The 22229-nt window shown below is 46.7% G+C and overlaps 2 protein-coding genes and 1 long non-coding RNA gene across 7 annotated transcripts; 1 reads left to right on the top strand and 2 right to left on the bottom strand.

Moving 5' to 3' along the window:
• Positions 1–529: 529 nt before the first annotated feature.
• LOC136349459 (large neutral amino acids transporter small subunit 1) lies at positions 530–12378 on the bottom strand. Of its 3 annotated transcripts, none has more exons than XM_066301016.1 (10): positions 12158–12378; positions 11759–12098; positions 10574–10820; positions 10180–10305; positions 8810–8903; positions 8710–8754; positions 8426–8653; positions 7827–7923; positions 7056–7130; positions 530–5427 (listed from the first exon to the last, which is right to left on the bottom strand). In XM_066301016.1, the coding sequence occupies exons 2-10, from the start codon at positions 11948–11950 to the stop codon at positions 5107–5109; spliced, it is 1425 nt and encodes a 474-aa protein (XP_066157113.1). In that variant the 5' UTR covers positions 11951–12098; positions 12158–12378; the 3' UTR covers positions 530–5106. The 3 variants fall into 3 exon arrangements, with proteins under 3 accessions (XP_066157113.1, XP_066157114.1, XP_066157112.1); XM_066301017.1 differs by having other exon boundaries at positions 12176–12378; XM_066301015.1 differs by having other exon boundaries at positions 11759–12378.
• Positions 5623–14637, top strand: LOC136349461 (uncharacterized). Of its 3 annotated transcripts, XR_010733801.1 has the most exons (9): positions 5624–6156; positions 6212–6422; positions 7744–7930; positions 8433–8701; positions 8752–8915; positions 10081–10514; positions 10568–10863; positions 10959–11150; positions 14333–14637. It is a non-coding gene; the product is annotated as an uncharacterized lncRNA (long non-coding RNA). The 3 variants fall into 3 exon arrangements; XR_010733800.1 differs by having other exon boundaries at positions 5623–6156; positions 8433–8915; positions 10081–10508; XR_010733799.1 differs by having other exon boundaries at positions 8433–8915.
• Positions 14638–15449: 812 nt separating this feature from the next.
• LOC136349555 (uncharacterized) lies at positions 15450–20509 on the bottom strand. Its single transcript, XM_066301193.1, has 4 exons — positions 19969–20509; positions 18401–19295; positions 17140–17342; positions 15450–17080 (listed from the first exon to the last, which is right to left on the bottom strand). Exons 1-4 carry the CDS (start codon positions 20365–20367, stop codon positions 16502–16504), a joined length of 2076 nt encoding a protein of 691 aa, XP_066157290.1. The 5' UTR covers positions 20368–20509; the 3' UTR covers positions 15450–16501.
• Between the last annotated feature and the right edge of the window lie 1720 nt (positions 20510–22229).

Here is a 22229-nt window from a genome sequence, read left to right as displayed (position 1 = left end):
GTTCTTCGAGTGTGTAGCGCACGCGCGACAAAGGGTTTTGTCGGGCGCTCATAAATACCGCACGGTTCCTTCAACGCATCGGAGCTGCATCTGACTGACGCTCTCAGGCCGGGAGAAGCGTCGCGAATCGGTTGAAAGGTTCGGCCACGCACGACTCGACCGATCGCGACGCGATCGTAACGACTGTTTTACGCACGCTGCGGCGTGAAAGCTGCGTAACACCGAGAAGTCTCACGATGCGTCTGAACGTATTCGAGCTGCAGGCAAGCGGAGCTCCTGCGACTGTTGTTGCTCGCCCGCCAACGGTAAAAAGTCGTTTACCCAACGAGCCGTTGTGGTTCCTCAGCTGCTCGAATGCTCAGTAATTCATTAAAATGCCAAAAAATGTTTTCCAAAGAATAAACGATGGGGGATAGAGCCGCAAAAAGGTGATAAAATTCAAATTAAATTTTTTTTCATTTTTTCCTCGTACGCCCAGCAATGGTCGGCCCTTTCGGCCCCGCACCCATGGCTGCAATAAAACACAACGTTGAATGCTATGGCAGTCTTTAATACATCCATTTTCGCTTAAAATACAACGTGGTCAATCAGATCCTCTTATCATTCATACCTAGTGACCCTTCAAACAATAATTATAATCGATATGTCGATAAATGCTGGAAAACATCATCTTCAAAAAAGCCCTATCATAAACAGATATCCAAGATTCTACAGGGTAAATCACCAAAAAATCTACAGGGTAATTCATGGCAGTTTAGGGCACATCGCCCGTCCTTTATGTGCACCTGTTGGATAATGTTCCTTAACACATCAACGACTCTGCTGTCGTTTGCGACCTCAAATCACCCTGTAGGTGGCATGTTTCTGGTCCTCTGGTACTGTTAACGCTAAATTAACAACTAAATGGTGCTGGATGTAGCGCTTTGTAGTGCAATGCGCATGACTGGTAAAAGTGCTAGGCGCGCGCGTAATGAAGTTTTCCTACTACTAGTTTAAAAAAAAAAACATTATTGAGTGTGTTGAATGACTGGCAGGTGTGATTATGGCTCATTATCCACCTAGCGAGCTAATGGCCGCACCCTCATGGTTGTTTTGCATGGGGTCGTCATGGCAACGAATATTATCGAATTGAAACGTGAACGTGATGATTCAGGACGCGTTGTCTTTTTATGTTTCGGATTTAATTTATGCACAATTTAAGTGAGTTTATTGTCGTATCATCAAATCTCGTGGCAGAGAATCATCGATGGGTCTCGGTCACTCCAAGAGGGGCGAGGGTAACTGAATTAGGGGGCGAATTTGAAGCGCCGTTTAAATTTTTGAAAATTCCAATCGGTTCCGAAATTTTTTTCCCCCCCGAAACTGTCCATTTCTTCCCGATCTGTCCGATGAGGTAATTGACCCCGCGTCGGAGCAGATGTTTGTCCTCCAGACACGGCGGCAACGTTGTCAGATTTTAAACTTCGCGCCTCCGTCAACCTTTAAGCTCGCCACGAAATTTACATTAAAAATCGGATTTTAATCATCTTTTTCACTCCGAACTCCGTAATGTGCAAAATTTAAGCGCGTTTTTGGTTTTTATTAGATTTCGGCGCGACCGGCAGTGGCAGGCGTGAAATCAGGACCGTACTTAATTTGTAAATTTTCGTTTCCACGCACTTTCCGCGCCTCAGGTGAAGGCGACCAGGGCGCAGTTTGTTCCCCCATTTGGCAATCTTTAGGATCTCAGACGAGAAATCGCGTCTTTGCGTGCACCTCCTCGAGGTTCGCGTAATCAGGCGAGAATCTAACCTAAAAGTGATAAAAACTTCAAATGTCACACGTCAATCAATGGAGAAAAAATGGACGCTTAAAATACGGTTTTCAAAACCCAGGACCGTACGTAAAAAATGTAAGTTGGTGGCCGATGTGGTCGGAACAAGCCGGAATCTCCGAAAATCCAAAACGGCACTACCTTAAGCTCCAAATTACCTCAATTCACCCTCGTGCAACCGAGCTGGTGTCCCTTTAAATAACCCAAGACCCCATGTGTAGGCCGAAAAAACATGCTGTACACCCGGATTGTGCCCCATTTGTGACCATCAGGCCTCAGTGTTGAGCCATTTGGAATTTAAATGTCACGATAATGCACCTCACAACCTTGGTGTACAGCACGCTGTTATTATACTAAAGATAAGGGTGCGATGTTGTCAAACTGCCTAAAACGGCCGGAATTACGGGCGACAAGAGTATGATGAAATGCTAGGAGAGCACCTTAAAATTAGTCTTCGTTCGTATATAAGAAATATCCTTAATTCATATGTTAATAATCCTAAAGGCTACAGACTGCTGTAGGTACACATTTAATATTGTCATTGAGTGGGTAGTAGGAGTAGAAAAAAAGAAGCAAACAGCCACTGTCCTCCGACAAACTAAACCCCCCCACTCACTCCAAAATGGGCCAAAAACCCTTGACACAAAGCAGTTGTGGAATACAAACTAAAAAATATTATTGTCAGAAATACTTAGTGTTACCAAAGCCAGACCATCAGCTTGGAATTTCCCTAAATTTAGGGAAAAACCAGTGGCACCTATGCGATTTTCCCAAATCTAACAGTTCATTATTATTATCAATATAATTATTTTACAGGTTCCATCTGAGCATCATTTGAACATCTGAGCACCCTGTATAGAGAAAGGGTCCCAAATCGGCGCGTACAAAACCACCAAAAATTTCGTGAAATCGACAGATCTAGTCCTGTAAGTGCGCAGGACGCACGATGGGGGTCCCTGAAATTACACTGCGAGATTTGTTGGAAGATCAACCTTTAGTTACTCAAAAGAGTATTCAAAGAAGTCTCCAAAACGGAGTTTTTTTCAAGACCCCGTGAAGCGCTCTAAATATAAAATTTTCAAAAGTTGTTCGAATGCGTAAACTGAATTTCGGTTTGAACTTTCATTAGACAAAATTTGAACAAAATCAGTCGGAAATTACGGTTTTTCGGCTCCACGAATACTTTTGTGACTGACTGTATGTGGCTTATGCGCACATCGATAGAGGTGATGGTTCTCCGGTAATTTGGCCTCCGCGCCCGCAAGATTTGACTCCGTTTGATTAATTTTTATTGAGACATTTAACAGCCGTGGAGCGCTCCGCGGCTATAAATGTAAAGAGAATTGTAGCGACGAATTCAAAACGTACTAAAACACTCCAAAGAACGACGAGGAACCGACGAAGAGAGTACTTTTTAACTTTTGGAATTTTCGAAGGGACTTCAAGACTTTCAGAATGAGGTAAATTGGGTTAAACAGTCAAGATTTCCCCTCACAAATCTGTGGTCGGACTTTGTACGGCCGTTTTAGAGACACCACGTATACGAGGACGGTGCCCCATGGGTTGGGCAGTTCAAGCGCTGCAGTGAAAATATCCACACGACACAAGTCAGAGTGGTTCAAACCATTACTCAAGCAATTCCCATGTTATTTATTGCGGTTCTTACGGTTAAATCAAGCCTCGCAAGGTGCGAGAAAGAGGCTCGGTTACCGTGGACCCACGACCCATAAACCCATGTGGTAGTGGTAAGGCCTGCACCTACACAAAACGTCGTTTTCTGATCGTCCTCAGCGTTGTACAACGAGCCTACATCGACCCTTTAAGTATGTACGTATGTGCATGTATGTATGTAAGTATGTGCGCATGCGTGGATGCGTATACAGGGTGTCCAGAAATTTGGCAAAGGGTTTTTGAAATGTTCAAATTTCATTTGACGTGTCCTTCAGTTTTCGAGATATCAAGTTTTTTTTTATTTTGTGTGTTCGTAGCTCTTTCGAATTTCCATGACGGCGATTGGAAATCTGCTGTCGAAATCTACAGGGGGCCGCGCTTTTCCGGCGGCTAAAATTCGGTCGCCCCCTCCCCGCAAGCTCCTGACTCTCCCATTTCCTACCTCGAAATTCCTCAATTTTTATTGTCGGTCTTGAGTCTTTCCCCGTCAGCTCTAGATTCATTTACGAACGTAGGGGATGGGGGTGAAAGACCGATCTATTTGTATCACAATTCATGATGTGCTCAAATAGCAACGCACATGCGCACTTATCATGGGAGCCTCACGTGCGCCCCTGAATGCCATGGGAGACAAATTGAAAGATAACTGATCTTTTCTTAACCGACCAGAGCCTCGGAAAGCGCTTTCCCTCGAAGCTTTTGGAATATCTTCGGGTGGTAGAGGGGTCGCTGACCATCGGAGAAGTGCCACTCTGTAGATCTCGACGGCAAATTGCGAATCGTAGTCGCGTAAATTGTAAAGAGACCGAACTGGAGGCCTCGAAAACTCACAAAATTTTAAATTTGAGTTTGACCTCCTAACGTCGGACCACCCTGTATGACAAGCACCTCATATTTACGCGAACTGATGAGGCCACTGAGAGCGAGATAGAGAGAGTAAATAGCAGAGGGCGTAAATTTCACTTTCCGCCAAAAATGAGTGAAATTACACGCAAAGCGGTCAGTGTTGCTTTTCCTACCGGGCAAAGGCCCATAGTATACCCCCCTTTCCCGTGCTTGAAATCACAGATTTGCCCCCGTAAAGAAATGGAAAACGATTCATTTTCCCTAGAGGAAAAGTGACAAATTTTCCGTACATTCCTGGCCCAGTTGAAGACGGGGTCGCGAATGTAACGGGGGTTGTGGGGGCAGCTGAGAGAGAGAAAACGCACCTTTTCACCTAGTAAAAGGTGAGATTCTGCCCCTGATCGATTTTGTTGTTGTGCATTTTTTAAATTCGCTCACTTTTACGGCCTAGGCAGTCCTTCGTCCTCGCTTATCGGCCAAATTTGCAGCGATTTACTGCCTAGGAGCGTAAAGTGACACTTTACGCCCAGCTTTACGTCGTTAAAAGGTCGCTTTTCATGCCGACCGGAGGAAAGCAATGGTTTCGTAGCAATTTGCGTATCAAAACTATTTCCTTTGACCCAGGCCTGTAATGGCTGTAACCTATAGTGCATTTCCGGTATTTGGCCATAACGTAACTGGTGCAGCTGTGGCCTTTGCAACCATCAAAGATTAAGGTATGTAAAAATGGTACTATGAACGATTAAATTCCCTGCCAAAAGAACTCACTCGGTACATTAGACATCGGATTTTCTGGACTTGCCAACCACCACCAACAACTTCTGCAAAAACATAGTCATGGAGCACAAAGTACTTTGAAAGTAGACTGGTTTCGTAGTCCATGCGACACACAAGTAGTACACAGGTACTGAAGACAGTATCATTAAGACTCCCATGCCAGTTTCGTATGGGCTGGCAACCATCGGAACCACCGTGACGAAGATCGTGGCTAAGATATAGACCACGGGCCAGAAGAGGTTCACTTTGATGGGCCGCTCCAGGTCGGGTTGTTTCCATCGCAACCAGGGAAGACAGAGGACGGACACGCCGATGCTCAGCTGAGAAAATTTAACATTAAGTTATTGACAATTAAGCAATTAATTAATGAAACCGACTTAATTTTTGCCGTTAATTAGTCAATTCGCGTTAATTAATTAATTAATCGAGGTATAACCGCGCGACCCGTTCATTGGGAAATCCCGGTGGTGCCTCCGATGAGGTAGCGCTTCAGTCCGGAATCGGCCATTTTGAGTCCAAGTGAGGAGGGCTCTTCGAAAACGGCGGGAACACTAGAGGTTCCGTTTAAAACAACGGAGCCGGCAGCTGCTCACGGTTCGGCGGAAGTGCCGCCATTTTGAAGTCGTTTCGCTTGGATTCGGAATGGCCGATTCCAGCCCCCAACCAGATTTCGTCGGGCTACGTCACCGGAACGACGAAAGTCGTTTCCCGTCGAAGCGGTTGCGCGGCCGAATCTGCGCAGCCAGATGAAGTAAACTCGCCATCTGTCACGGGCGAAGAAATATCAATGGCGTCGGCTTTAGATTCTGAAATTTCGTCCTGCGAAGTAAGAATTTCGCCCCTAAGTCCAACCCTTACTGGAGAGTTCACCCCCTCTCCCCTACCAAAATGCGTGGGAAGTGTGGCTGAGTGACCCCTCATTCGGAAGTTCTCCTCATTCGATACTCAGAGCTGTCATGGTTTCCAGCTTTACTGAAGAAGAAAAATGAAGAAAAAAGTTCATTCGTGCAGGGAAGGAAATTCTCCATGGAAGACTTCCCGTGGAAAACGTAAGAACTAAATATCATTTCGTTTTTGGTAGTGCAGCAAAATTCCTGTTTTCAGGATTCAATCTTGGTCCTCGCCGGACCCTTCGCATGTTCGAAAGAAATCAAATGGCCCCCAATGCCGCAGGGGGATGATTTTTGGGCAGGGACAATTGGAGACCCCGACATGGGCCCTTTTTCCATTTGAGAGAAATTTGAGTGCAGCCGATTATGCAGCGCCACTTCAATTTCGGCGGGCTTATTATGTCCTGGTCAAGCGCACCCGTAAGGTAATAGAACTTCGCCGCATTGCTACATAATGTCCGAGAGTACCTCGACTTCGCTTTGCCAAGTCCGGCCAGACGGCCGACACGACTGCCTGATTTTGCCCCATTTGACTTATTAGGGGGCCTGCAGCATCTACCAAGCGTTTTTTCACTTATTGTTTTTAACTTTTAACGATTAGCGCTGGAAGACATTTTGATTTGCCACGAGGGTCCCGCGGAAAGGTTCGAGGGGGGCATTTTGGGCGTTTCATGGTACCCCGAGATCGATTTGTTTTGTTGTTGGTTTAGTTTATCATTAATAACGAAAGGCGCGAACTGGTATTAATCGTTAAGTTTTTTTGCCAATTACGCCACTTTTTTCCATTATTCTCTGCAACGCTCGAACCACCTGCGATTTTCGCCTGAAGGGGGCGCGTCGGGGGTTGAAATTTTTACGTCGCGCGACTTAACTTCAGAATCTAGAGGTGACGTGTTACGGTATTTCCCTCAAAAGAACCAACCTGGAATGGAGGAAATATCGCTACCAACTTTACCGGGAAGATATCACCGGGACGAAATTATAGGGAATTTACAATCTTGATGTGGAACACATCTTCCGGATAAAGTTGCCTGGCGCTCGGATTAATCGGCCCTTACCCACGTAGCGAATCCAACGTAGTTAATTAAGGCATCGATGTCTGATACTGTTAAGTAGAGCATGGACAGCAGGGCCTGGAATGTAAACGGAAAACACTGCAGGTCGGGTTTTGTAAAAAAAAGTAACTAAATATCTAAGAAACGGTGCGAGATGGACTCAGAAGCGAGACTGGGCGCTTCGCTAATGCGCGCGAAAAAAGGGGGAGCAAATCGTGTTGGACTGCCGCCGATTTCGGCCCCACGCGGAGAGTCGACTGCGATCGTCGGTATCTCGCGAACATGTGGAGCGACTGTCGCGAAGAGTAAATGTCTCAGACTGATCGCCTCTATGCACCTTACAGTACATTTTTTGGAGAATGACCCACAGTTTTTTTTTTGTTTCTGAGACGCAGGGGCGCACAACGGAACCTGCACCATTAGGCCCCTGAGCGATCCGCGGCAAACACGAAATTACATACAGGGTGGTCGGATTTCCAAATCAATTTTTTTACTTAATTCCACCTATACGTAATTTCCTGCTTTATTATGCGATCACGTCCACGAATTTACCCCCCCCCCCCTTATCTGCCCCGATCACTTGTGGCCAGCGCGCTGGCAGATTTGCTCGCAGACCTCCGTTAGATTATTCTTGCATTAGCTCGCTTCATATTTGAGTGATTTGATTGATTGATTGATTTTTGAAAAACAGGGCCCCTGTCCCGCTTTGACTGGCTGCGAGGCACCAACGAAACAACTCAAAAAAAAACCCTCTCGGGTGGTTTGCATACCAACCATTGCCAAGACGGAGGGTGCGGGGGTTAATCTTTGGGCCTGAATCATTGTGAGGATTTCCGGCATTTGTCCCTCGCAAGCTCCGGCGTAGAAGAGCCTGAAAAGTAACACGTTGCTGACGGCCTGCACGGTGCCTCGTCCCCCTCCCCCTCCTCCCTCACCGGGAAAATTTTCGACAATTTATTGTTTTTTTTTTTTAATATTCGAAGACAGCACTAAGTAGGGGTAAAAAAGCGCCATCTTTTGGCGTTTTTTGTTTTTCTTTTTTCTTTAAATGTCGCTTCTTAAATTGGAACGAGGGGCCTGGCGACGCCTCGAATTCGAGTTTTTCCCAAAACCCGCATCTGTCGATGGTTGTTGAGGGAAAGACGCGGAAACTTGGTGGAAGGTCGCGAGCCGCCCGCAAAAAACTTGTTTTGATTTTTTCCCCTCAGCCAGATAAGCGACATTTGAGTAGAAAAAAGACAAAAAACAGAGCGGAAAAATAGCACTTTTTGTCCCGTTTAATGCCGCTTTGGGATTTCAAAAAAGCTGAGGCGGGGGTGGGGAGGGGGAGCAGCGGGGGCCTAAAATTTGGAGCCATGCAGCGGGATACTTGCCTGGAAGAGGTGAGTAGGATTCCGTTTACGGCTCCGAACGTTGACAACGCAACGAACACTGGGATGGACAGGGCAAAAGGGCCGAAGACCTTGTTAGCAAACGACACAGCCACGGCTTTGGACTCCAAAATCTCCTCGGGAGAAAGGGTGGTGTAAAATGCTACGTTGGTCAAGACGTAGACAACCGTTACTAATGTGCAGGATATGCCAATGGCCAGGGGAAGATTTCTAAAATCAATCGGTCAATGGTCCTATTCTTGGAAGTAACGTAAAAGTGTTCGTACCTTACAGGGTCCTTTAGCTCCTCAATGATGAAGTTAAGGTAGTTCCTAGGGAGAAAATCCCGTAAGGCACGTGAAACAACCGGTACCCAATAAAACTTACCAGCCATTGTAAGCAAAAAGTCCTGAGTAAAAGGACAGGGCCAAGGACGTGACTTCTGACTTCGTGCCGTCGAAGGAAAAATAGGCAGTTTGACCTGGAAAATAAGGTAATTAGGTGTCCAGTGGATTTTCCGGGTATGCTTCGGGAACGGTGGCCCCGCACGCCAAGGGGAGCGGTGAAGTGGTATTCCCAGTTAAAGGGGCACGAGCGCAAAAATTACCAAACACCTTGGTTTTTCCAGAAAACGAGCGCTAAATAAATGTTTATGGCGCTCCTAACCGAAAGTCTAGTCAAATTGAACATCGAGAAGGCAAAATTCATTGTTCAGGGAGAAAAAAATTTAAATTAAAAAGAAATTAAAAAAATAAATAATAAATAAATAAATAAATAAATAAAAAGAAAGAAAGAAAAGGTAAAGGAAGAAAAAAAGAAAGAAAAAGCTTACAAATCTGCTAATAAAGCAACGAAATTTTTCCACGTGGACATTTCTAAACGAAAAACAACACGTTGGGTAACGCGTACTGCCCCTACGAGCCCTGACCACCGCCTCCGTGCAGCTCTGCACGTCACGGACTGACGTGGCAAATTCCTCATCCTCTCGGTTCGCCACGAAGTGCCCGTTCCAGGACATTTATGGATTGGAACTCTGCACGATTGGCGCGAACGCGTCGGCCTAAAGTGTCCCGCGCGTGGTCCGTCGGGTTCAAGTCTGGGCTGCTCGGGGGCCACGCGGAGAGTCTGCTCGCATCGTTCGGGCAGCGCGTGGGCAGGCATTAAACAAACACTTTCGCGAACTGGGTGTTGCTGCAAACACGGTTCGACGCGTCTGCGACTCCTCTGAGCTTTCCTGGACTATACTGGGGGTCTGAGCAAGTTCCAACAGGAGAAAACGCTAATGAAACATAAGCAAGTTTTCGGAAGGGTTTGCCTCGTTCGGTGAAGCTCATTCTCGGTTAGTTTTAACTGGGAAAATACCGGGCGTCCCGGAAATATTCCGACAAAGTTCAAGGGGTGGTGGGGTGGACATCATTTTTTTAATTTTATTTTTTTAATAAGTATGTGCCCGCGAACGAACTGTTTGGAGTGGAAAAGGGGCAATATGGTTTTGGCCGTTATAACCTTCTGAATAATTTTCTTCTCCGCGGCCCGGAGATTTGAGATAACCCCGAAAAGAAAAAAATCCAGGGTGTCGAGGTCAGGAGGGCGCGCGGGCCAGGCTGCAGGACCTCTTCATTCAGACGAAAAATTAACGTTTTTTTTTTGTTTTGCAGGCATGCGTTCATTAAAGAAGAAAAGTTGGTGTTGATGTGCCTTAGCACCCCTTGAAGTTTGCTAGTATATTTTTGAAAAAAAAACAACAGATAAAGCACCTTTGAACAACTGGTGAATCCCCGCTGCGATGATAATAAACAGAGCCACCAATTTGGCGTAAGTAAACACATCTTGCACCCTGGTGGCCCATCTAACGTCGTAGCAGTTGACGAATGTCAGGACACCTTTAAAAGAGCACCAAATTACTTAAGCTCAAGCAAATCAGGCGGTTGCGACATGGGGCCCGGTACAGAGCCCACGGATGTCCTTAGGACCGAGTTGCTCGATGTGCGGCTTAAGCTCGGTTCTCTTAAGCCCTCTCTCACGAGTGCAAGATGTGCGTTGCTGTCCCAATCCCGGCAATCTAATGAATTTCCTTCTTGTCCAGGTTCAGGTAAACCGAGCTCAAGTCGTGATCGGCTTAAATAAATCATCACCCACTTTAAGACTTACAAATGCAGCATGCCGCCAGCATCCTCGCAGCATTGTCTGGTGGCTCGCAGTCGACGAACATGGGCTTCATGACGTACTGACTAAATGTCAGGGCCACGATGGCTTGGGAACAGGGCCTGACGATCATGCACTCGATCCAGAGTCTCATGAAGGCCAGGAAGGGGCCGAAAGTTTCCATAATGTAGGCGTAATCGGCTCCACTTTTCCTGATCATCGTTCCCAATTCGGCGTAGCAGTAAGCCCCCACCTAGGAGACAAGCAGATTGCCTCATTATGCTTATTTTGCCAATGTGAGTCGATTTAAGCAAAAACTGCATGTAGCGTTACGTGAATAACGCCAAATCATAGTTTTCAAGATAACGCGAACATATTTGAAACTTTGCAGGAGTTGGTGGGGCTCGATGGTGGCCCTCATGTAAGGTTGGACGGTGGTCGTCGGAAAACGAAACGTCGGACTTCAGTGACGACGTCGCCACATCGCAGAAGAGCACAACTCGAGTGGAGAAGTCTCGGTGTCGTCCTGCGACGAGCCATTTTAGAAGAATAATCCGGCCTACGTTCGTGGGAACTTTTCATGGTAAAATTAGATATAGATTCGTGGCCTCCTCCCTCACCCGACCTGAATTCGCGGGACTTTTTTTCCTGTTAAATTAAATATAACTTTAAAATTAGATTTCAACACCCTGTAGTTCTCAAACGGAAACGTTGCGGGTCTATGTCCATGGGAACTTTTCGTGGTAAAATCAGGTAAAAATACGTGGCCTCCTCGTTCACCAGACCTGAATCCGCGCGACAACTTTTTTTGAAGGTAAATTAAATTTAAACCTAAATTAAACTGCAACACCCTGTAGTTCTTAAACGGTAACCTTGCGGGCATACATCCACGGGAAGTTTTCGCGATAGGATCAGTTAAAAATTCGTTCCTTGAAATAGGTACGTGCACTCGATTAACGCCCTGTATTTTTCAAACGCAAACGAATTTTTATACGATGAAAAACCCGTTTTTATTGTCTTCGGCAATAAACACAATCGGGCGAGAATCGAACTGTCCCTTGCCGTTTGCCGTTTGATGGGTGCCCAAAGCAAGCGGCATCTCTTGTAAATGGGTTCCCACGAACGGGGGCACCTTCAAAAACCGTTTCGAGGCGGGAGACGAAAGGATTTGCACCACTGGTGAACACTTACCATTGAGAATATCCCGGAGATCGTCCACACTAACAACGAAACGTTAACACTGCCTGTATTTTTCAGCACCCCCGAAGGGGAGACAAAAATCCCCGAACCTATGATGCTCCCCACGATCACCGTTATCCCGTTCAGCAACGTCATCTTCGGTTTTAGGGTTATTTCCTCGTCTTGGCTCTTTTCGTTGTCCATTTTCGGGGACTTAACAGCCGTCCACGTGCACACCTTGTTTGGACGACGCAGATTCCCACAGGAAGAAACGAGAACACGTATTTGGGCGAATACGCGCTTCACACCGACGATCAATACTGGACCATTGTGGAGACGCAGCACGGCCCTTCTGGAAGGGTAAAGTTCAAAGACAAGGAGATCCCTCGTACAACTTCTAATGACGTCTACCTAATTGGACGGCCTTACGTAACATACTGATGGTCCAGTGGGCAGCGTTTCAGCGGGTTATTATGCCCATTCAGCTCTTGGAATTGAACAATTTCCTTTTCGTAATTTTCTATAGTTAAGCAAATTACTTATATAGACCAGACGCAAATTGTCTTAAACTCGCGTTCAGGTTTGGGGATTTTACGCAGGAGACTGCTGAGCGATAAGCGAATTTGATACGAGGGGGGTTGGACGAAGCCATAGACAAGTGGAATTTCAACGGGGTAATGCGGACGCAAACTCGCGGCCGAATCAACGGCGTAACGGGCCAATTTGGCTCTGCAAGTATTCGCACAGGGTGTTGAATTTTTCTCGGCCCTAACAAGCCTGCTTCCGTTCATTAGCATTGTCCGTCTTTTGTTCAACTAAAGATAAAGGAAGGACATTTCCAGCTCCCGGCGCATCCGCCATTTTTTCTCTTCCGGCACCTTCGTCATTTTTCCAACTCTCGTCACCTTCGCCATTTTTTCTCTTCCGGCACCTTCGTCATTTTTCCAACTCCCGTCACCTTCGTCATTTTTACAAGTCCCGTCACCTTCGCCATATTTTCTCTTCCGGCACCTTCGTCATTTTTTCAACTCCCGTCACCTTCGTCATTTTTACAAGTCCCGTCACCTTCGCCATTTTTACAAGTCCCGTCACCTTCGCCATTTTTACAAGTCCCGTCACCTTCGCCATTTTATCACTTTCGGCACCTTCGCCATATCTTCTTTTCCGGCACCTTCGCCATTTTATCACTTTCGGCACCTTCGCCATTTCTTCTTTTCCGACACCTTCGCCATTTTTTCTCTTCCGGCACCTTCGCCATTTTTCTCTTCCGGCACCTTCGTCATTTTTTCAACTCCCGTCATCTTCGCCATTTTTACAAGTCCCGTCACCTTCGCCATTTTTTCTCTTCCGGCACCTTCGTCATTTTTCCAACTCCCGTCACCTTCGTCATTTTTACAAGTCCCGTCACCTTCGCCATATTTTCTCTTCCGGCACCTTCGTCATTTTTCCAACTCCCGTCACCTTCGTCATTTTTTCTCTTCCGTCACCTTCGCCATATTTTTATCTTCCGGCACCTTCGCCATTTCTTCTTTTCCGTCACCTTCGCCATTTCTTCTTTTCCGTCACCTTCGCCATTTCTTCTTTTCCGTCACCTTCGCCATTTCTTCTTTTCCGGCACCTTCGCCATTTCTTCTTTTCCGGCACCTTCGCCATTTTTTTTCTCTTCCGGCACCTTCGCCATTTTATCACTTTCGGCACCTTCGCCATTTCTTCTTTTCCGGCACCTTCGCCATTTTATCACTTTCGGCACCTTCGCCATTTTTTTCTCTTCCGGCACCTTCGCCATATTTTCTCTTCCGGCACCTTCGCCATTTTTTTCTCTTCCGGCACCTTCGCCATTTTTTTCTCTTCCGGCACCTTCGCCATTTTATCACTTTCGGCACCTTCGCCATTTTTTCTCTTCCGGCACCTTCGCCATTTTTTTTATCTTCCGGCACCTTCGCCATTTTATCACTTTCGGAACCTTCGCCATTTCTTCTTTTCCGGCACCTTCGCCATTTTTTCTCTTTCTGGACCTTCGCCATATTTTCTCTTCCGGCACCTTCGCCATTTTTTTCTCTTCCGACACCTTCGCCATTTTATCACTTTCGGCACCTTCGCCATTTCTTCTTTTCCGTCACCTTCGCCATTTCTTCTTTTCCGGCACCTTCGCCATTTCTTCTTTTCCGGCACCTTCGCCATTTTTTCTCTTTCTGGACCTTCGCCATATTTTCTCTTCCGGCACCTTCGCCATTTTTTTCTCTTCCGGCACCTTCGCCATTTTTTTCTCTTCCGGCACCTTCGCCATTTTTTCTCTTCCGACACCTTCGCCATATTTTCTCTTCCGGCACCTTCACCATTTTTCCAAGTCCCGTCACCTTCGCCATTCTTTCTCTTCCGGCGCATTCGCCATTTTTTCTCTTTCGGCACCTTCGCCATTTTTCTTGGTCCCGTCAACTTCGCCATTTTTCTTGGTCCCGTCAACTTCATTATTTTTCCCTGCTTCCGTCACATTTGTCATTTTCGGTACCAATCGCGCATGCGCCCGGCAAGAGGAGGAGGCAATCGAGTTATCGAGTTCACGTTTTGACTAGCTCGTTTTTTTAGAAGCGCAGCTCTCTTACGCGCTGGTAAGCGGACGTCCAGCAAACATAATCTCACTCGCCTCTTTTATCGAAAATGAATGTAAACGTCATTTTGCCACATATGATTTAAGTTACGACCTACTTTTAATCTTTTATTTCTGTTGTGTAACATTCTACAGCTGACTAGATATGAAATTTAAATTATCTCAATGTATTTTTATATTATAATTATTGTTTTCAAATATTTTTTTAATTTTATATCTGTATTATGTGACATAGTTAATTTATTGTTTCATCAGTTTATAAAATAAACCTGTAATTCTATCATTCGTTGTTTGAATTACTCACCTTCACCTACCTACCACGATAACGTGATTTTTTTTCCGAATAGTCCAAAATTTACAAAACGCTTAAAAATTAATGGACATTCGTTTGTGGATTTTTGGACTATTCGAAAAAAAATAATTCGCAAAAAATCCGCGGACGACCTTGAACCGTGGGAAAAAATCCGAAAATATTCCCACGGTCCAAAGTCGTCCGCGAATACACTTTGTGGATTTTTGAACCATTTGGAAAAAAATCATGCGCGAAAAAATCCGCGGATGACTTTGGACCGTGGGAAAATTTTCGGATTTTTTCCCACGGTCAAGGTCGTCGGCGCATTTTTCCGCGAATACACTTTGTGGATTTTTTTACCATTTAGAAAAAAATCATGCTCGAAAAAATCCGCGGACGACTTTAGACCGTGGGAAAATTTTCGGATTTTTTCCCACGGTCAAGGTCGTCCGCGAATTTTTCCGCGAATACACTTTGTGGATTTTTTTACCATTTACAAAAAAATCATGCGCGAAAAAATCCGCGGACGACTTTGGACCGTGGGAAAATTCACGGATTTTTTCCCACGGTTCAAGGTCGTCCGCGGATTTTTACGCGGACATAAGTTTGTGAATTTTTAGTTTATTCTGGAAAAAAAAATCCGCGGGCGATCTTGAACCGTGGGAAAATTTTCGGTTTTTTTCCCACGGTCAAGGTGGTCCACGGATTTTTACGCAAACACACATTTAAGGATTTTTGGGCTGTTCGGGAAAAAATCACGTCCTCGTGATAGGCAGGTGAAGGTGACTAATGCAAACAACGAATGATAGAATTACAGATTTATTTTATAAACTGCTGAAACAATAAATTCACAACGTGACATAATACAAATATAAGATTTAAAAATATGAATTGAAAAAAAAGTTAAATATGTTTTTAAGGTTTTCGTCACAACACAGATCTTAAAAAATACCTCACATTATGATTCCAGTTCTAATTATAAAAATGTCCTTTTCGTTGCGCACCATTGCGCAAACGACCTCAGGTGCCATAAATAACTCCTTCAACCGCAACATCACATTTTAATATAACTTTAATCACAAACAATCAACATATGTAGATTACACGTAAATTTTTTTATATACAGTGAGATCATTTAAATATCACATTTAGCCAACTGTGGAACTTTACATAACAGAAGTAGAAAATGAAAAATAGGTCGTAGCTTGAATCATATGCTGCAAAATGACGTTAACGTTAAATTTTGATGATGGAGGCGAATGAGGTTATGTTGCTTTATTTGTTTTTAATTTTCAAGATTTCAATTAAACATTCAGCCCATTTTTTAACAAGAAATTTTAATGGGAAAGGTCTAATTGTTAAAAAAATTCATAATAATTGCTGAAAACGTTGTCAAATATATATATAAATAAAATACAAAAATATGAACAAACAAGCTCGACATACGTTCCCATCTTCGACAAACTTCACAGCTGAGCGGATATGACATTTAAATGGCCTCTGGGTATAATTACACATCGAATATATAATCGTACATAATTTTATATAATTATCATTTATTTACCTTATGGTTTTAGCGTGATGCGTGAAATTTAGGATGAAGTAAGCACCCGTGCCCGTAATTCATACTGCACGAGTGCTGTTTCTTTTGCACAAGCAGAAAGACCTAAAATTATCAACGATTTTCGATGCATGAGGTATATTCAGAGGAGAATTGCATGGATCGAATTCGCAACGAAATTCGTTGAGTGTCGATACATGACGGTTTTTATCCTAGCACGGGGGGTGAACTGAGCCCACCCCCCCAAAATGCGCAATTTTCGCTCGCCTAGCACTTCAATAACAATTCGATCGATCAATTTGGTCCTTCGTTCGCGATCGTTCGCTCATCGACGGCAGCAACCTCCACGGGCTTCAGCTCCTCAACAATGCACTCAGGACTGGCAGTCATGATGCTGACGTCCTCGTCGACCTCGAATCCCATCGTGGCTCCGATTTTCATGGAGGCCTTCTTGAAGGTGTCGCTCAGCTTAGCTTGGACTACATTAATGCACATGGACATCAAAGCCAGTCCGAACACCAAATAGATTATCGACCCGATCATGAACACCGGGTCTCTTGGAACGTAGTCGCCAAATCCAATGGTGGACATGGATATAAATACGAAGTAAAAAGCTTCGAAAAAGTTCCACTTCTCGATGACCATGTACATAACGGCCCCGCAAAAGATGTAGGCCACCAAGATGAAGAGGGCGACGGAGATGGGAAGGTTGAATTCGTCGTCGATTTCGAAGTTCGAAATTGCAGGTGTTGTGGGCGTCTCGACCTGCGTCTGGGTCTCCGACTCGGCGGCCTGGGGGCTGCTTGGGTCGAAGAGGGAGGGCCTCCTGAACGTGGCGTAGTCGTACAGATTTTGCGCCCCCTTGAAGATGTCCTGCAAAATTAGCCGCAAAAACTTATTTTTAGCGTCGCACAACGAAAAATGGTCCTTACATCAACTCCTGAGGTTTTCCTCACTTTCCTGCAGCTTCCGGTGTAGTAGAGTCTGCGCACGAAGGACCAGACGAATTTAATGGCTCTGGTGAACAGCTTCCCGAAATCAGTGAGGGCTATCAGGAAGAGGGGGATTCCGATCAGGGCGTAAACGATAGTCAGGGCCCTGCCGTAGTCGGTTTTGGGGAACATGTGGCCATATCCTGAAAGAAAAAATTTCACACTGAACTTACGTATGTAGGTAGGGCGCATTGATGAGCGTGTTTGGGCTCGCGGCGCGCAGGGACCGATTCAATTTTACTCGAGATGTTCTTGGCACTTGAATGCGCCCAACAAAATTAAAAAAAAAACTGCAAAAATGTCATGCTCACTCATTGATTCTTCAGATGGGACAATTATCAAAATATGCAGAGTGTAAATGCAGGGCGCCACAAGTTCGAGGCACTCGAGGTCGCCATGTGCACATTACCCGACTTTTGGCCCTGCCACTTCAGCCAGGGGCGGAGAAGAGTTTCAAATTTACAATCATAAATCGATTTTGTTAACAGGCATACCTCCGCCACTGGAGTCGCGGCACAGGCTTCATGTCGTCGGCACTGATGCCGCATCTTTTCAAAATGTTTATTGCTAAAAACCCGATAAGGTCCTTACGCCAACTGTATAAGGACTTGCGCATTATACGAACAACAACCCCAATGATAAATAACCGGGAGAACCATTTTAATGCTCAGAAAAACGGAATCTGAAAGGTGAATAAGCAAAATAACGGTTTAAAACGCTAAAAACAACAAAAGTTTACAAAGTTTGACGCTTCCAAAACGTCATCTGTCAGGTCAACCGGGAAACGTCACCAAAGACAGTATTTTGACGTTCAAATATTTCTTTATCCTTTTTCAACACGTTAAATTTACGTCACTTGACGTAAAGCGACCGTCAACCGTCACATTTTGTGACGTGAACGGGGAGTTGCGCCATTTCTTCCTTGCAACTGTTTGTGAGATCCTTGAACGGATCCGATCGTCCAAAAAGCGCGGTGAGAAGGCGTTAAAACCTCAGGAAGAGCTGGAGAGTGGTGCGTTCGCTGTAAAGTTGCTGGTAAACGTTCGATGTAGAGGAAATGGGGAGGTCAGCAAGGCCATTTTCCACAATTCCATCCGCCCCACGGGACTTTTGCGCTTTTTAGAAACGTTCAACGTTGCCCGAGGCGCTGATTGACGCCTCGTCGCGGTGCATCGACATTATCACCAAAACAAGAACTTACCAATGGTGGTCACAATCGTCAAGCTATACACGATCCCATTTAGGAAGCTCCAAGACCTCATTCCACTATACTCCTTCATGCCTGCCTCGTGGGCACTGTGCAGCTCCTCCTCGAACTGCCTGAGTCGTCTCCGGGCAAAAGACTTCCAGTCGTCTTCTCTGAAATTGTGGCTCTTCGTCCACAGCAGGTCGATGAAGTCCCTTTTCACCCGTTTGACTCCGCATTTGTAGTAGGCTTCAAACGAACCCTCCGTGAACTTGAACATGACGCCTCCCAGGCCGCAAAAGAGAACTATCAGGAAGAGCTCGAAGCAGCACTTGCGGAATGTGGTCTTGATCTCTCTGTAGTCTCTGCGAAACTGTTTCTTGTGCAACTGGAAGTTTTCGAAGAAGTCTCTCGCACCTCCCACCTTCAATTTTTCTACTTTCAAGGCCAGCGCTTGGGCCCTCCCTGAGGCGTCTATCGTCTTCCTCTGGACCACGTTGGAGGTTTCCGGGTCCAGGACCTCGATTATCTTCGGGGAGGTGAACGAGTCGCCGCTGAACGTCCTCCTGTGCCGGAGCGTGGGGGGCTGAAGGCTCGACGAGCGCAGCGACCCGTTCGTGGAACCGCCGAAGTCCGAATCCGAGAACTTCCTCCTCAATACAAAGTCGTCGTGCTGCACCTTCTCCAGGCTCTCTTGCAGCTCCTCGACGAACTTGTGAGGGGCCGACTGGCTTCTTTTGGCCAGCTTTCGTTCGTACTTCCTGAACCTCTCGCGCCCCCTCTGAGCGGCGGAGCTCAAGGACTTCTTCGTTTTATTAAACAACGACACGAGCTCCAGATGGGCTAATTCCGAGAGGCTGCCTCTGCCGTTTCCCGAGGGCTTCTTGAAGCTGCCTTGTCGGCTCACGGTCTGGAACGCAGAGGGTGCAGGTGAAGCCACGAGTGGACGGTACCAGCGCGAATGCCGGTGCCACACCGGAGATTCACGAGACATGCAGCATTGGACATAACTCATGCAACATCAGACGTGACCCATGCGCTGCTTTGGACGCAAATTGGACCGCCGTTTGGGTGAGTCGCCCCGGTGGGTGATGCTCAATGGAACACCCCTTTGCTGTCAATTAGTTCGCGCCTTTGTGCCGTCAAAGCAGTATTTACCGCGTGCGTCATGTCTAATTTTGCCTCTCTTGTGGCTCATGTTCCCTGTCTTATTGCTCATCTCGCCTGTCTTGTGTCTAGCGTCACCCATCTCGTGTTTAAAGTTCCCTGTCTCGTGTCTAGTGTCTAGTGTTGCCTGTCTGATGTCTAGTGTTTAGTGTTGCCTGTCTGATGTCTAGTGTTGCCTGTCTAGTGTCTAGTATTGCCTGTCTAGTGTCTAGTATTGCCTGTCTGGTGTTTGGCGTTCCCTGTCTAGTGTTTAGTGTTGCCTGCCTAGTGTTTAGTGTTGCCTGCCTAGTGTTTAGTGTTGCCTGTTTAGTGTGTAGTGTTGCATGTCTTGCGTCTTACGTTGCATGTATTGTGTTTCATGTTGCATGTCTTGCGCCTCATTCACTCCTGGCGTGTGGCCCCGATAAAACAATTACCTCGCTAGTGCTGCCAGAGGAGTGCTCTTTGCCGTTTGCGGGAGGCTCGCCGGGCTCGCTCTCTGAGAAGGTTCTCGCCGCGTCGACGCCCAGACCATCTCCCAGCGTCCTGATGGGGGTGAGCTCCCTCTTGACCCCTCCGTGAATTTTTCTCTTCGGCTTCGGCTTCTTCCTAGCGACTTTTTCTGGCGCTCCGCTTGTTTCCGTCATCGCAGCTTCGATGTTTTCGTCCGGAGCCCGGTCGCTCCCCTCCCGCCCGGCGGACTGCGCCCCCTCGGGGGCACCGGCAACTTCACGCACTTTTATGGGCATCGTTCCTTCGTCGGTCACGTTATCGCTGTTCACATTTCCACCGCTGCTCTCTTCTTTCTTATCTCGACGCACTGATTCAGATTCCATTGCTCAAACACTAAATTTTATCGTGGGTTTCGTCGTCGGATATTTTTAGTAAAAGTTAAAAATAAACATAAGCTCGAGCATTATTGGTGACGGACTTGCCACGGCCGAGTGGGACGACGAGGTTTCGGGCTGTGGCGAAATCGACGATTTCCCAACGATCTTTTCGCTTACCTATGGTGGTGTAAATGGTGGCGCAAAACACTATGGAGTTCCATATTGTCCACACTTTGTCCCCCCTGTTGGCCTCGATGAACGCTTCAATTCTCTTGTCTTCGATCACCTGTCCGAAGAAGTCGTAGATCCTCTTGGTCGCCTCGCCGTTCCACTCTTCGGTTTGGTTCGACGAGGGCATCAATCTGGACAGTTTCGTTACTTCCTCTATCAGCTCGTACCTCAACGCTCGCAAGTCGGGTCGCTTGACGCTCCCTTCGTTCGGCTCTAAATCAAAAATCGAAACGAGTTCATTGATTTGTCGCCCAATCGCGCCCTCGAGGGAGCGCCGAGTTAGGTGGAATCGCGAGGCGATTGCTGGCGCGCCCACGAGCCGACGAGAAGCACGGGTGGGGCTCCAGTTGAGGCGGAACAAGGCCCGCAATTCCCGAAGGGGACGTCCAGCGCGGAGCTCCAACCCGGCCGAGGCAAACCCGAGGAAAAGGTCGCGTCCGGGCGTTCCGAGGGCAAAAACGACAATTCCAGGAAGTTCGGGGTCCACCTCCTTCGGCCGCCCACCACGCGCGCAGTTCTAATGCTCGAGCGAGGGCCCCCGCGGGCGGCGCTGAGTGGAATGTCGGCAGGACAAAATCACCCCAAAAACTCTGAGGCGACGCGCACAGTGGGCTAAAAAAATTTAAGCCAAAACGATCTTTTGGCTCGCAGCGCGCGTCTTCAATTTCGCAAAAACTTCGGGAGAGGTAAAATTTGAGGCAAATTGGAGCTTTGTAGCCCTCTCCCGGTCGGGGTTTTTCCCACTTTTTGAGTACATTTTTGTCCTTGGCAATATACAGGGCGTTTCATTTAAAGGGCCACAGGCGACTATCCACGAAACCAAATTTTAAATTGAAAAAAAAGGGCCAAAAAGCACCGCTGGTAGTGAAATTTTGGTATTTTTTGCTGAAGGTCCTTTGTAATGCTTCTCGTTTTCCGGATATGAACAAAGAGGGGAGGAGGGGGTACAATGGCACGTGACCGACAAATGCTTATTAATGGGCAGCAAAAATTGGCAGGTTGCGAAGACCGACCCAAAATCGCGTCGAAAATTATTTTTATCTGGCGGAAAAGTGCCCGAAACGTCGACTTTCCGCATCGAGACACTTCCGATTCTCGAGGTAAACGATATCGAGACATCTTCCAGCGAAAGTTGCCGCAGCGATCGCTTCGCATGCGGTTTCTCCCATCGTCCGCCGTTGCGGCGACTTAACCTTGCCTCGAAGAGACGGCCCCGGGGGAGAAAAGTCTCGTGGGGTCAAGTCGGGTGGTCCGGCCGTCCAGTTCGCTGGAAAATGAGGTTTTCCGGGAGATTCCCGCGGCCAGTGCGAGCGGATCCGTCGGAAGAGAGCGCATCGGAGAAAACGCGAAAAATTCGTTCATTTGGTCGTGAGTACTTCGGGCGCATCTGCTCATAAGCGGGCGACCGCTCAAGGGCCGGGGGGGGGGGGGGGCGAAAGCGCAAACACGGAAAACTTTGATGGGATTCACGTGAAAAACACCAACGTACTGAAACCTGAGGATGCTTGCGGTTACCTTCCAGAGCTTTGAAGCTGATGGCGCCCCCGATGGTGTAGATAATCAGCACTATAGTCAAGAAACAATGGGTAAACCACTTCCTGCTGAGTACCTTCACTTTGTTATACAACCAAAATGCG

This window comes from Euwallacea fornicatus, chromosome 38 (genome assembly GCF_040115645.1).
Source record: "Euwallacea fornicatus isolate EFF26 chromosome 38, ASM4011564v1, whole genome shotgun sequence".
Classification (NCBI taxonomy): domain Eukaryota; kingdom Metazoa; phylum Arthropoda; class Insecta; order Coleoptera; family Curculionidae; genus Euwallacea; species Euwallacea fornicatus.
Note: the sequence above shows the minus strand (reverse complement) of the source record. Positions and strands in the feature narration are given on the sequence as shown.

What these genes read in the sequence shown, in the direction of transcription:
- LOC136349459 (XM_066301015.1), bottom strand. Translation starts at nt 11,950, where the DNA reads ATGGACAACGAAAAGAGCCAAGACGAGGAAATAACCCTAAAACCGAAG. An exon ending in GATTCACCAGTTGTTCAAAG is followed by an intron (nt 8,904 to 10,179) that starts GTGCTTTATCTG and finishes CTTATTTTCCAG; the next exon opens with GTCAAACTGCCTATTTTTCC. An exon ending in GAGCTAAAGGACCCTGTAAG is followed by an intron (nt 8,654 to 8,709) that starts GTACGAACACTT and finishes GATTGATTTTAG; the next exon opens with AAATCTTCCCCTGGCCATTG.
- LOC136349555 (XM_066301193.1), bottom strand. Translation starts at nt 20,367, where the DNA reads ATGGAATCTGAATCAGTGCGTCGAGATAAGAAAGAAGAGAGCAGCGGT. An exon ending in GACGATTGTGACCACCATTG is followed by an intron (nt 17,343 to 18,400) that starts GTAAGTTCTTGT and finishes TTTTTCTTTCAG; the next exon opens with GATATGGCCACATGTTCCCC. An exon ending in GGAAAACCTCAGGAGTTGAT is followed by an intron (nt 17,081 to 17,139) that starts GTAAGGACCATT and finishes CTAATTTTGCAG; the next exon opens with GACATCTTCAAGGGGGCGCA.